Genomic DNA, 15,680 nt, shown 5'->3' with positions numbered 1-15,680 from the left:
GAACTGCTCTTTTTTAAAGCACAAGTCACATGACGGGGGGCAGCTGGGAAACTGACGATATGTCTAGCACCAGGTCAGATTTCAAAATTAAATATAAACAATGTATTTGCTCTTTTGAAAAATAAATTTCAGTGCAGAATTCTGCTGGAGCAGCACTATTAACTGATGCATTTTGAAAAAACAAGTTTTCCCATGACAGTATCCCTATAAATACACAAACGTTTGCGGTCACTGCATATGCTATACACAGAACATCCCTTCCTTTATATCATAGGCACGAGCTGGAAAAATCCACCAGAGATAAGAACAGGACCATCTTCAAACGACTCAAATGCAGAAGTTTTTGCTCAGGTCCGGACTGAGAATTAAAAAATATCAGGTACACAGAGGCCCAATCAGCCCGCATAAAGGCCCAAACAGCCCACTAAATACTGACTTTCTATGGGACCTTTAAGCGGCCCCTCTGGCATTTGCGAGAACCCACAGATTGCCAGTCCGGGCCTGTTTTTGCTCTTTCATGGGTCAATTCCAGCTTTTATTATGTGTCCCCAAATAACAATCTTAGTCTGAGCCCCAACCTTCATTGTGTTTCATGTATATGAAGGCTGTTGTGTATTAAGGTGACCTTAGACACAAAGATATTACTTTGTTTCATACGATATTTGATGTGTGTATGGTAGGAGACAAGCCATCCAAATATTGGAAAAAGACTTCAATATCTTATCGGCTTGTCAATAAGATATTGGAAAATGTTGAAATGGCACCTTTGAAGGCATACGAACATTGGCCAGGTTTTACTGCTGAATCGTCAGATACAGGCAGAATTCTATTGTATCAAACTTCATGTTTTAAGATTCAGTGTCTATAACAAAAAACAAATCTTTCCCGCGACAAATGGTTGCAAAAAAGATCACAATTATTACGCCTATGGCCACCTTTAAACCATCAAGTATGTGTTTTGTTATCATGTCTAGGTATCCTTAAACCATGGAATGATACATGTAACAATCTATGCAAGTACAATATACCCTTACATGTGGAGGTTTGTGCCAGCTTCTCCTTGGTCTTCAGCGCATGTGCTCTTTCTTCCTTTAGCCTTTCATCATCTTTCAGCAGCGAAACCAACTGTTTAGCTTTCTCACGGACATTAACACCCTGGTCTTTTCCATCTCTGTCCACATATTGGAAATCTTTAAGGGTCTGTATGGCATATATGTTCTCTTTACACTGCTGTGCCACCCGTTCAGAGCCAGTTTTAATAAGGTACTCCATTAGCGTCATGGCCTAAGGGAAAACGAAAGTCCAGTGTTATAAATATGGACACTTCGGCAAGACTGCCGTTTAAATAACACTGGTGCTCATCAAGGGTCTTCAAAACAAAAGGCAAAAACAAATGAGCAGCGGAATGCCAGAAAAGTGAAAAAGGGAATGGGGACTAAACTTTTCTGAATTTTACACCAGGAATACTGGGAAGTGTGCAATGGTTGTATTAAGGGAAGAAAGAAACAGGCCTAATTTCAAGGAATTTAAGCCCCGCATTATCTTTGTTTTTATTATTTTCTAAATTCTCTTGACGCAGGAGAGATAAGCCAGTTGAAGCCTGAATAAGTAATGGCTGCACCAAGGGGCTCTATTCCATGAGCCACTTGCTTACAGGGCCATGGCAATGGCCACAGCTACACTGCACCACACACTTATTAAAAGTCAAATTGATTAACTCACCTTTAAGCTACAAATATTGAATACTTTTTATCAAGATACTAAACTACATGATTCCTTTACATGTAGTGATTTGATTATCTGTCAGGACTGCATGTTTTAGGGCTGATGTACATTAAATTGGTGATGGTATACAGAGAATTCTATGGCCAACGGGTCTCCAGTGGGACAGCCATCATCTAGAGGGCAAAGGTAGGCCAATTTTCGTTTTTCAGGTATTACTATAATCTTTCGCATTATAAGAATTTTCTCCTGGTGCAAATAGTGTTAATGGTGTATTGTTGACTTTTTATCTTTAGAACTCTGGGCATCCCACAATCTGCACCAATTGTGGCCATAGGTTATTGTGTTTTCAACAAGTCTGAGCTGCCACTTAACTGAAAAAAAAAACCATGAGTGAAAGCATTGTTCAAAAATACACAAAGTCATAGGGAAAAATCCATGGCATTTCCTGATGCTACATGGCCTTAAAGTAAAAATGTTTTTTCAAAGCTGCACACTAATATACAAACAAGAAAACAAAGCTATGTTCAGTTTGGACATCCTGAACTTTGAAACAATTTCAACTTGCTTCTCTTCACTGATTCCATTCTTTCCTAACTACTTATGTTTTGAGCCAAATGTTCATATTATATATTACAAAAAAAGAGTCCAATGTTAAAATAAGTCCTGTTCAATAAGTCTATGGGAAATGGTAGTAATGAGCTCATTGTGATGCCCAAGATTGTGTGCTGGCCATAGAGCACCGCACAAGCTCCATGTGCAGCTGGAAAGTACTTTACCAAACTGAACCCTAATAAATAGTTTTTTTCCCCAGTGTACTTCCCTAATAAGTTGACTTTTTGTTCAGTCACGAGCAGCATTGTTTTATTCGACCCTGTGTGAGAGCTAGCAAATACACTAGTACGGACACCATTTTAGCAATCTGCAATCTTTGTCTAGGATAAAGGATTTAAGTGTGGTTTGGGAGAGAAGATGGATCATTAAAATTGGGCTTACTCTTCTAGTAATGATGTGTGAAAAAGGTTCTTCAGCCCTTTGTGAGAGCTAGCAAATACACTAGTAGAGACACCATCTTAGCCACATTAACTTCTCCAATCTCTGTCTAGGATTCAGGATCTAAGTGTGGTTTGGAAGAGAAGATGGATCATTAAAGATGGGCTTACTCTTCTAGTAATGTTGTGTGGAAAAGGTTCTTCGGCCCTGTGTTACAGCAAGCAAATACATTAGTAGGGACGCCATCTTAGCCACATCAACTCCTGCAATCTCTGTCTAGGATACAGGATCTAAGTGTGGTTTGGGAGAGAAGATGGGTCATTAAAAATTGGGCTTACTCTTCTAGTAATGTTGTGTTGTCCTTTAAAATAAATAGCCAATAATGCTACAAATAAAAAAAAAAATCCTCTTTCCAAAAGATTCTTTCCTAGAATTAACTACTAGGACAAAGAAGAAAGGCAATATCAAAAGATAAAATGTTTACAACTGACAATCTCACTCAGCCTTACTTTGTAGACATGCCGCCAGTTCTTTCCATGATCATTGAGCCGTTTCCATATCATGCTCATGATTTCTGAGAATGCCACCACATTATAGGTAAGGTCAGCAATCTCGGACATTAAGGAACTGGATGGACCCCATGGATCATTTGACGTGGCCTCTCTCACTTTGATTTCTGCTTCAGAGTAATTGTGGACTATGTTTTTCATCTGTCGGCGCAAGGAGGAGGTAGACATGTTTGCCAGATTTGTGATAGCAGGTGACGGTAGATAAATGGATCCTCTTTCCTCGGGTTGAAAATGCTGCTACTTAAAGAATAGACACCAAACAACAGAAGGGTCTCTGCAGACAAGTTTGAGAATTGATCTACAGGGTACACAGTGCACTTCTGTGCATGTGTTTAGGAAGTTTCGATGGTTTTTCCAGCTCTGTGATGTCCTGGCATATTGACCACACTAAGGCCCCATCTGTAAGAAAATACACAAAGGCACATTAAACTGCTGTTACATTTTAGATGTAGTTTCCATTTCTATAACAAACTACTTATCTTTAATAATGAATATGCAAATGCTGCACAATCCCACATTATGTTTATGCCATTTCCTAAAACCAGTTGGTGCACTCAGTCAATCAACAACTCGTGTTGGCCAGTTTTTCTGATGCAAAGAGTAAGATTATTTTCCCAACACAACTGGCTGAATGAACCAAGCGATAATGATCACAGTATCTGCTTATAATTAAATCTATTCAAAAATAAATTTTAGACATTGAGATTTCAATACAGGTTAAGGAGGGTGTTGCAACAGCATATACTGCGGACTCCTGCAAATAATATAGAACTCTAAAGTATGTAGCATCTAAAGGGAGAGCAAAATGGCAAATGTAAAAGTTAAACACACAGAAAATATACGTGCTTGTACTTTCATACATACACGTGCTTCGTACTTTCACTTCCCACCGTATGCAGATTAGCCAATGCTAGCGCAACTTCGCTTTGCTTGCCGAAAATTCTACAGCGTGCGGTGCCCTGGACGCAACTTCGCATTTTATAAATTTGCGTTGTCCTAGCAAAGTTATGATTGGCGAAGTGTTGCGACGGCTGCGAAGCCGTTGCTGGCGAATATTCCCTGCTTAGTAAATTTGCCCCAGATGTATTCATCCTGGAAAGCAATCTTCCTGGGATGTCAGTCTTCTGACTATTTCATACGTTTCTAAGCAATACAGGCAAGGCTCCTATTTAATCCCATTTGTTCAATTATTTAAGGCATGTTTAGAAACGCAATACACGGGAATACAAGACTCCGTTCTAAAGTTCTCTCGCCAGGGAGCACCAGGGGAAACAATCATTTGGGTGCCATTCTAACACCTGTTACGTAACATTCATTTACACCAAAAGAGGACGGTGTTTGTTTTCAATCTTAATTTAATCAGCATGTTGTACATGAGAATTCTACAGAAAACTTGCCATCAGCAAGGGATGGGCACAAATATGTAGGCATGGGGCTGGAAACTGCAGCAGAGAAATCAAGTGACAGTTACATCATTTCACTGTGAAAATAGTGGTTTAACTTTCTATTTTTTTTATTTATAAATTGGTGCAGCGGCCCACTAACAAAACTAGCAAAACATTCTAAATGATACTAAACAAAATAATTCTATAAAGAAACTGAACAGGGCCCTGGGAACGACTCCTTGGCAGGCCAGTCAGACACTGCATCCAAAGACAAATGAAATACAAGTATGGAACATGTTATCCAGAAATCTTGGGGCCTGGTGTTTACCAAATACGGGGTCTTTCCATATTATAGAAAAATCCTAGTAAAAATCCTTTAAACATTAAAGGGATACTGTCATGGGAAAAAAATATTTTTTCAAAATGAATCAGTTAATAGTGCAGGCACAAGTCACATGACTTGGGGCAGCTGGGAAATTGACAATATGTCTAGCCCCATGTCAGATTTCAAAATTGAATATAAAAAAATGTTTGCTCTTTTGAGAAATGGATTTCAGTGCAGAATTCTGCTGGAGCAGCATTATTAACTGATTCATTTTGGAAAAAAAATTATTTTCCCCATGACAGTATCCCTTTAAGTGCTTAAACCCAATAGGATGGTTTTGACAGCAATAATTATATTGATTATCGATTAATTATATATTAGTTGGCATCAAGCACAAGGTACTGTTTTAGAGAAAAAGGAAATCATTTTTAAAAATGAGAATTATTTGAATAAAATGGAGAGTTTCCGGATAACAGGTTTCCGGATAACAGATCCCATACCTGTACATTAGAATGACATAGAAGCAGGCTACAGACATCTCATTCTGCTGCCAAGGGTGAAAGTAACCGCATCGCTTTGGTCCTTTAAATAAGAGTGCACCATAGAGCTAATCCACGGATGTGCCCCTGTTACGCATATCTATTGCACCTAACTATTATAGCGTATGTAAAATGGCAAACACAATTTAAATTCTAGAGGAAACAAAATTTGAAATGAGTATGGCCACCTGAGAAGAACTAACAAAAGCAATGTAAGTAATGAATGGCCACAGTAATAAGTCATTTAAATGCATATTAAGTCAGAAGTGGAGATCCATACAAAAAGATTGCAATACAAGCGCCAGATGCACATTTTTTATACAATATAAATGCTTTGTTAGTTTTTTACCTCCAGGAGGAGTTTGCTATTTCTCCTTTTAACTTTCCATTTAATTTCTCTACAAACAGAACACCATCACTTTTATTTAGAGCTCAATTGTGCACAGGGATCAAGGAATTCTAATTATAAATTGTTATATCAAAATAGCAGAGGAAGTTCCATTATCAAGAAGAACAGAAACACTAGGATGGGTTTTGCAACAGGTTGTGAGGAGATGTGTATCGGATTATAGGTTGATAACCAGATCTGGATATCATTTGAACAAAGTGACACAGAAACCAAGAGAAAGGACAAATTCATTAGGCTTTACTGTGCCCACAAAAATGCATGTTTATTGGCCACAAAACTTGTACTCCGTCAAGGAGCAACAGAACAGTAGGCAAATATTGATATTAAAACCTGGGCTTTAACTGTGCAGAATTTATATTTAGCCACTCAATGTCATTCATGAGCCTTGAATGATTTTTTGATGGCCGCTGACTTTTGTTTTGGTGTGTGTGAGCCCTGACATAGTAAATATAAGTGCTGAAGGGAACCCCACCCCATAATTAAAAATCCATTCTGGCTATTGTTTTATTAAAGGGGACCCGTCGCCCAAAAGAATTATTCAAAATCCTATTTTATCACATTAGACAAGCAAAATGAACTTAAATTACACTATATAAATTATTTCAGTCTGAAATGTCAAAATTATGGCAAGCAGGAAGCAGCCATTTTGTGCACACACTTATTAAGACAAGCCTTGCATCATCTCAGAATCTTGTTTGTGCACCAGAATGGGGGACCTGATGTCCATCCCCATGCACTGGCTACACAATTAAATGATAAAGAGAACGGGGGAATGTGGGGAGAGCAGTGACATCTGGGAAGTGCTGAATGGAAAGTGAAAGTAAAAAGTAATTGTCTGCCCTGTCTCTATGCCCAGGGCATAGAGGAGGGGGCAGACAATAATTGATTGACAGCTGAGATTTTTAAATGAGCTTACAACAGCTATGAATGCTTTAATAAAAAATAAAAATTGGATTTCATGTTCAATTTGAAAAAGACTTTTATTACACAGATTTCTGTGTCTGGGTGACAGGTCCACTTTAAAAAAAAAATACATTTGAAAGCACTTTCATTTCACATCTGATCCCACATCATTGGTTCAGCAGGGAAAGTTTAAGGTAGTTAATTATTTAGGGATGGTATTTTCATGAAATCCTTGTCTGTAAGTCTAAGCAACGGTTTGCAGGTAGGAGTAGGCGGGAGTTAAGACGACCATACACTGACTCTTAAGCTGGTCATAGACGCAAAGATCCAATCGTACAAATTGAGGATTCGTACGATTTTCAGACCATGTGTGGAGAGTCCCGACATTTTTTGACTTGATCTGTAATTTGGTCGGACAGGTTAAAAGATTTGTCGGCTGCTGATAATATCTCTGCATGTATTGCTGATCTCCCAATTTTCAGTGGGAGACTGTCACTAGCTTTTGTCAGACATAACTTTCATACGATTGCTGTCAGGGGCAGAACATCAGCTGATCTGTTCTTTTACTACATAATTTGAATGGTTAGTGGCAGGTCAGGAGATGGGGAAGTCCGATCGTTGGAGGATTCCCTAGGTGCTATATAAATCAAGGACAATGATGAGATTATTTTGTAGTTCACACATAAGCAGAATTGGCCCAGCTTAGTTAGACATTTACCATTTTACTGGACATATGGCCATAAAGGGTTAAAACGGATTAAATGACAGAATATCCAGCTCCGAATCTTACAAAATCAATATGGCCTTACTGGACACTTAAAGGTCTGAAAACAGACTGAAAAGCTAAATTCATATTTCCCCACCACACAACTAAAAGGCAAAGTATTCTTATATAATGGTAGTATGTAGAATATTTTCACTAGGAAGATACTTTTCCCCTACATTTAAGCAAGGTATAAGCCCTGATATTTTAACCAACGGACAGGGGCTGGTAAAAAGGGTTATTTATTTCTACCATACAACTGCTGAAAGCTACAGTATATTAATGAGTAACTACTTCCCAGAAGCATCTCAGAAGTACGGTGGATTTTACATTCTCACGCCCTTGTATAACAAAGGCAAAAAAAAATGTGCAAACAAAAAGCAGTTTACTACTATGTGAGTGTTACCAAAAAGCTGACTTACCTCAGCAATGCAGCTATTTCCCAATAGTGCTCAACTCACTTTACACTGCAATTCACATATGACTGGGTCACTCAGCTTTAAAGCAGCAGCGGGAAGTGAGAGCGAGGCAATGTTAAAAGAGTCAGACTAACCGGCACAGAGTTCCTTCCTTTCCTGCTGCCTTGCATACTGCTGTGCTTTTTATTTTCAGCAATTAAATCACAAATCACCAGTGCTTCTGGGATTTTATACACACAATATTTAAAACAACCATAAATGTTTAATAAATTGAAACATATGCACTGCTTCTTTATTGAATCCATAAAGTATACAGTATGCTTCTAGAATAATATAATATTTGCAGTGTATGTATATATGTCGGTGTGTGTGTGTATCCAGGACCGCCATCAGAAATCACAGGGTCCCATACGACAACATTTCCTGGCCCCCCTGGACTGTGCCCACCTACAGGTCCGCTCCCCACCACACAGTAAAAAAAAAATATTGGTGGCTAGGGTGCCCACATGTTAATAAAAAATAAAAAGATATTGGTGGTCAGGGCCCCCCATAAAAAAACATTTGTGGCCAGGGCCCCCACATTAAAAAATATTGGTGGCTAGGACCCCACATGAGAAAAAAAAATTGGTGGCTAGTATTATAAGAAAATTTGTGGCCAGGGCGCCTTAAACGTCCATGCCTTCCCGAAGTCAGCAGCTCTCAGAAAGATGGGGGGCCCGGCTAATCAAGTATGTGTGGCGTGGCCGGGGCCCCCCTTACCCTCGGGGCAACCTACAACCCTCCCCCCTGCCCCCCCCTGATGGCTGCCCTATGTGTATCTCGCAAGGCAAGGCTTTATTTAGGGATTGCTTTGGTCTTCTGACCAAATAACCAGAATTACAGATGTCTTGTGAGCGAAAAGTGCCTGAGGAATTTCAAAATAAAGCGAAACACATAGGACAAGTGTATAAGTATACAGCTGTAATATGTAAGCGCTTTATGGTGGAACACACACTAATAATAAGCAAGACGCCAGTGTGTAGGAGGAAGGAGGCTGGTACCCGTATGACAGTGAAGCTGTTATTGCGGAGTGGTTAAAACAGTGCAGAGTGAAGAAAGGTGACGTTTATCTGGAACGTCCAGGAGATGGAGCAGAATTTTGAACTTCATTGTGGGTGAGATTGTTTCAATTCTCATTCTGACTCTTATCATATATAGAGCATTTCTTAAGAGCAGCTTCCTCTCCTCCTCTGCTTTTTACCATCTCCCGCCTCACCAGCTGCTCCTCCAGCCAACTAAGAAGTCAATGAAGGCATTGGCAGCAGATTATGCTGTATCCAGTGTAGCAGGTGGCATAAACTGACGGTTTGGTATGTGCCAAAGTGGAGCTGCATTTTTGTGCTGTTCACTAGAGCACAAATCTATTGTACGAGTAACAGATTTTCCATTGGAACTTTTCTAATCGGTAATGCCTAAACCCTCCATAGATTCTTGTTTTATGTTTAAGTTAACCTACCTTTGATAACTCCTTGTATGGAAGTAGTAGATTTCTGTATGGGACTGGAATGCAAGTACATTAGCAGCCTTTTGTTTTACAGAGTAGAGTGCTACTTCCGTGTGCTTAGTATGTAGCTGATCCTATGCAAGTCACCTGTGTTTTAAAGCTTGCAAATCTGGCCAGCTTCTGCTGATGTGTGTGGTTTTTATTTATTTACACTGTTGGTTCCCATATCTGTATCATTAAAGGACAAGGAAAGTCTATCAAATATATTAAAGGAACAGTAACACCAAAAAACTAAAGCGTTTTAAAGTAATGACAATATAACGTACGGTTGTGCTGCACCAATAAAACTGGTGTGTTGGCTTCAGAAACTCTACAATAGTTTATATAACAAAGCTGCTGTCTAGGCATGGGGGCAGCCAGGCAAAGCCGAAAAAAGGAGAAAAGGCACAGGATACACAGCAGATAACATAAGTTCTTTAGTATACAATGGGATTGAATGGCTGCCCCCATGGCTAAACAGCAGTTTATTTATATAAACTATAGTTGTATTTCTGTCACGTTCGCCACCCTAACTCCAGAACCAATGCTAGGTCTCGGCTCTTGCTTCTGCATTGAACAGCCGCCTTTCTGAGGAGCCCTCGGCTAACTGGATGTCGCCAGGTCTTGCTAAAAGAGGAGCAAAGCTACAGATTCTGGATAAGCAAAGGGGCACGATCGTCTCACCAAGTATACTGCATGGAAGACAACACAGCTTGGAAGACAGACCAGACAATGTAGCGTGGACGGACAGGCCGGGCCAGCACAAGCAGAGTTAAGAATAGTCAGACAGGCCGGAATCAGGATTGGAGAACGTAGAGTTGTCAGAAAGGTGAGGGTCAGTTTGGAGAGGTCAGAATAAACAGGCAGCCAATGGTTAGATTGGAGAGTTCAGAATAAACAGCCAGGCAAGGGTCAGGATACAGAATTCAGAAAAGTCAGGCAAGGCAAGGGTCAATGACCAGAAGATCAACAGGATTCACATAGAAATAGCACCAGCAACAAACTAAATTGAACCTAACAACAGACAATACTCAAAACCCCTGTAAATACTTTGAATTTTGCGCCATTGAGCAATGACATCATCACGCCAGCGTATAAAACCGCAGCCGCGCGTGCCATAGGAGAACCGGCGCTGAACAGAAGAGGACGCACAAGGCGGGCGTCCCCACCGGAGGCCACTAGACCACCAGGGTAAGTATCCATCGTTACAGTTTCTGAAGCAAATACACCAGTTTTACCAGTGCAGGGCAACACTACATTATATTGCATATCATTTAAAACACTTTCATTTTTGGTGTTTCTGGTCTTTTAAGTCACTGGACAGGCATACCTGTGATGTATACAATCCCTTCTAGCTGTCCAAATGACATAGTTTAGAAAAACAAAGAGTAAATGTAAAACATAATGCACTTCTCCTGCACCAAGACCAGGGAGTCTGCACACTTGCTCCTATAGTGATGTATACACATTAGCATTTGTATAGACTCTCCAGTAACAGGAAAAAAAATTGTACATGCACAGTAGATTCACAGCAGTCATCTTAATGATGTCAAGCAAACAAATGTGACACCTGCACTCATCAGATGTAACCACAAAATAAGACAAAAATACGACAAATAAGACAAAATAAGAGATTTTAAAAGAAGAAAAAAAAAAAAAACTAGCGATTGGGTAGAGCAGGGGGTACTCAATAATATACTTGCTTTTAATGTATTGTAACATGTATAGCACTGTGTATATACAAATAGCTATATATATTACATTTAAAAAATGTAAATACGTGACCATATAAAAACACTGGGCAGAAGGCAGAGTCATGGAACTCCGAGGTAACTTCTAATATCCTCATATTTTGCAATTGGGGGTACTTTATTTATTATAATACACAAGTTTCAGTGAGTCATGTGACAAAAATGACATCAGAACTCACCGTTTATAACCGATGACATCAGAACTCACCGTTTATAAGGATATAATTTACAAGATATTCATGGCTTTTGTGTATTATATATATATATATATATATATATAGATAGATAGATATAGATAGATATTACACAAAAGCCATTAATAGCCTGTAAATTCCATCATTATAAATGGCTCTTAGTGATGTCTAGGAATCCACTTTTTGGGATTCGGCTGAATACCCGAATTTGGTTGAATAACGAATCAAATCCTAATTTGCATATGCAAATTAGGGTCGAGAAAGTAAAAGGTGAGAAAAAAATGTACTTCCTTGTTTTGTGACAAAGTCACTTGATTTCCCTTCCCATACCTAATTTACATATGCAAATTAGGATTCGGTTCAGCCATGCATAAGGATTCAGCCGAATCCTGCTGAAAAAGAACAAATCCTGGATTTGGTGCAGCCCTAGTGATGTCATCAGTTATAAACTGAGCTTAGTGATGTCATCTTTGTTACAGGACTCCCTAATCTGTATAAAAGCAATGGTAATACACACACACACACACACACACACACGTTAGAAAGGCGAGTGCCAGGAAAGAACAAGATGAAATCTCTTGAAGTGTCTCACAATATTCCTTATGGCTGGAGTGAGATACACATCATTAATAACACATACCAGGGAATGATACAAGTGGCACTTACCTAAGTCGGGTGCTAGGTATGAAAATCAGGCATTACTGCACCATAATAGCAGAGCCCTAGCCGCAAGAGTCAAAAAGAATTATGTCTCTTTTGTCCCATGTGGTGCTGAGACCATGTTATTCTATTACAGCATTCATAAAATATGAAAGCAAGAAAATGAGTGAACCAGATCAGTACAGCAGAGAGCAGGATTTCAGGAGAGGCCCAGCACTGATGGCAGAAATGTATGGAGACCCCACAACACTCATGGGTGTATATATATATATATATGTATATTAGGGATGCACCGAATCCAGGATTCGGTTCAGGATTCAACCTTTTTCAGCAGGATTCAGCCGAATCCTTCTTCCCAGCCAAACCAAATCTGATTCCTAATTTCCATATGCAAATTAGGGGTGGGGAGGGAAATTGCGGAAAATTTTTTTCCCCTTCCCAACCCTAATTCAGTATTCGATGAATCTTTCACAAAGGATTCCGAGGTTCAGCTGAATCCAAAATAGTGGATTCTGTGCATAATATATTTATTATACACACAAACATATACATACATACTTACAAACATAACCTGAAAGTAATTATCTTGAAATCACAACTATAACCCTGGTTATTAAGCTTGCCCAAAAAAATCATCCAAGCCCCTCTTAAGACATTAATAGAATCGGTCATCACAACATCATCCAACAGGTTTGTCACAATCTCACTGCCCTCAGCGTGAAGAACATCTACACTACTTTAAATGAAGTTCTGCTCCTCTAACTAGTGCCGGGCCACGCTGGGCTCATGCGCAAATTTGCGCTCGCGTGCACATGCGCGAATTGAAGTTCGCGCACATGCGCAGAAGCGCAAAAAAGCGAGAAAATATGCAGAGAAGGGAACCAGACTTGGGGTAGGCGTGCCTGGCGCCCTCCCAGCTTTGCGCCCTAGGCACGTGCCTACCCCTAGTTCTGGCCCTGCCTCTAGCCTACAGGGGTGGCCTCTGGTGCGTTAAGCTTTTCAATTATATTTCTAGAACAGCATCTAATGTACTTGTAAAGAATAAACCCTTACAGGTGCCTTTTTATTTTTCTTAAGCGAAAATAACCCCAACTTGGACTGTTTTCCATCACAGTTTAACTTTTCCTTTATTTTTACCAGTTTAGTTGCACTTCTCTGCAATCTCTCCAGCTCATTAATATCCTTCTAATGGTCTGGGGCCAAAACTGCACTGCATACTCAAGATGAGGCCTTACCAGGATCTACAGAGAGGCAAGGTGCGGCTTTCCTCCTTTAATTTAATGCCTTTCTGTATGAAGACAGTTCTTTATTTGCTTTAGTAGCCATGGACTGACACTGCCTAGAGTTACACATTTTGTTATCCACAAATATCCTTCTCAATTTAAAAAGTCTCACACAATTGTATATTGTGGTGCAAGAGGGAAAAAAGGACACCTGCATTTGTGTTAAAAAAAACTGAATCCTATGAACGCCCCTATAATGGCATGTGAGTAGAGCATGAAGGCGGCCCTAGTCTGCACATAACGTCACCATGTCTATAGCGGATGCAGCTGTCGGAGTGATGGCAGAGACTGGAAATCTTGAAGTAACAGGATAGCCCGTGTTTGTACAAGCAGTGGTTTAGGTTACAGTATTTTTTATCTTGTGTGTAGATTCTTCATCAGGGCAGATGCCTACTCAGAAATCCCTCTCCTCCATTAACAACTGGCTAAGGAAAATGATTAGTTTCCCGGCAGAGTTCTGCTTCCTGAGGAGGAAACCGGGTTAGCTAAGGAAATGGCTTAATCCGGATTGCTGAAATGCTTCTCTCTCGAAAATGTAATCACAATATAAACCCCCACTCCTCACATTTCTGCTCTCAATTTGCAAGGACCTTTTCAATCTATTCAATAGGTACAACACTGTGTAAAAAGGATTATCTCTGAAGTAACAGCCTGTACTGCTGTGCATGATAAGAAAACCTGAACATGAACCATGAACATATGATCCTTTTTTTTCCATATTATTTCACAAACTGCACTTATGGTTATTTCATTCTCCAGGAGGCCATCGATTTACATTACCGGTACATAAATAAAACAGGCTGGATACATAGAAGCAGATATTACAAACAACGTACGGGGCTGGAGGAAACAGATCTACCTAAATAACAGCTGTGCATAAATACTGTTTTTCTATTCCTACAGATACATTAATCATCTTTAATCTACTTTTCTAGAAGCATAGAGAGTGGGTGTAATGAGACGGAGCATGCAGCTAGTAACATGTATCTGACAGGGCCACGTGGTTTGCACAAATAGAGAAGGGCAAAATAAAATTTCTGTTTTGCATTGAAAAGAAAATGGCAAATAAATGCAAAGGTTTCCTTATTCGTTTTCCATCCATAAAAAGGATATCATTTGGTGATGGAGCCGTCTGTTCTACACATAACTAAAAGCAAACCCAACAGGAATTTCTAGAAAACTGAAGAGAAAATGAAAGTAATAAATACAACACACACACACAACATGGGACACAAACCCTGTGCAGAAATAGATTGACTTTAGAGACTTTTTCTCTGCTCACAATAAGACAGGTGCATTATCAGTTGTGGAACCAAACTTCGACCATTCACCATCTAAAACCTGCCGAATTGCTGTTTTAGCCTATGGGGGACCTCCTACAACCTATTTGGAGTCATTTGGTGAACTATGGAAAATCATAGTTTTTTGGGGCAAATCCTTCAATTCAAATTCGATCAAATGTGGTAAAACTTCGATTCGAGTGATTTGAATACAGCCTATTCACCCGAAATTAAAAATTTCGATTTTTTTTTTTTAATTTTTCTTTAAAGGAAAACTATGTTGGTCGCTATAAAAAATATATTGCATAAAACAGCTCATATGTAAAACCCTGCTTCATGTAAATAAACCATTTTCATAATAATATACTTTTCTAGAAGTATGTGCCATTGGGTAATCAGAAATAGAAAATAGTAATTTTAAAAAAAAATAAGGGCCGCCCCCTTGGATCCTATGACTCACAGTGCGCACAAACAAACCATACTTGTTAGGTCACATAACTCAACAGAGTTTTGTCTTTTGCTTCCTCACTTCCTGTTTCTGTTACAGTTAAGAGTTTAATTATTTCTGGCCAGGTGATTTCTGAGGAAGCATAGAAACTAAAGGGGGGTTCAAGGCAAGAGATGTGAAAGGGCAATATATATATATATATATATATATATATATATATATATATATATATATATATATATATATATATATATATATATATATATATATATATATATATATATATATATATATATATATATATATATATATATATATACACATACACACATACACCAGTTTGGTAAGATTCTTGAATATGCCACAAACATAACTTAAGCTTTTTGAAAATTAAACATAATTTCAGGCAACTTTGCAATATACATCAATTAAAAAATATGCAGACGTTTCATGATTTTTATGGTTTGGAACAGTTCCCTAAGCCTAGCCCCCTGCTCATCTGTCTGACTACTTAG

At 39.0% G+C, this 15,680-nt stretch overlaps 1 protein-coding gene across 12 annotated transcripts in view; it reads right to left on the bottom strand.

Moving 5' to 3' along the window:
* epn1.S (epsin 1 S homeolog) overlaps positions 1 to 15,680 on the bottom strand; it is a 50,428-nt gene that overhangs the window by 22,463 nt on the left and 12,285 nt on the right. For 11 of the 12 annotated variants that reach the window (XM_018226859.2, XM_018226857.2, XM_018226858.2 and 8 more), the window contains exons 3-4: positions 3,225 to 3,683; positions 1,035 to 1,284 (exon numbers count right to left, since the gene is read on the bottom strand). In XM_018226859.2, coding sequence (XP_018082348.1) covers positions 1,035 to 1,284; positions 3,225 to 3,452 — 478 coding nt within the window. In that variant the 5' untranslated portion in view covers positions 3,453 to 3,683. 12 annotated transcript variants of the gene reach the window in all.

Source organism: Xenopus laevis, chromosome 7S (genome assembly GCF_017654675.1).
Source record: "Xenopus laevis strain J_2021 chromosome 7S, Xenopus_laevis_v10.1, whole genome shotgun sequence".
In the NCBI taxonomy this organism is placed as follows: domain Eukaryota; kingdom Metazoa; phylum Chordata; class Amphibia; order Anura; family Pipidae; genus Xenopus; species Xenopus laevis.
This window is presented reverse-complemented; position numbering and strand designations above follow the sequence as displayed.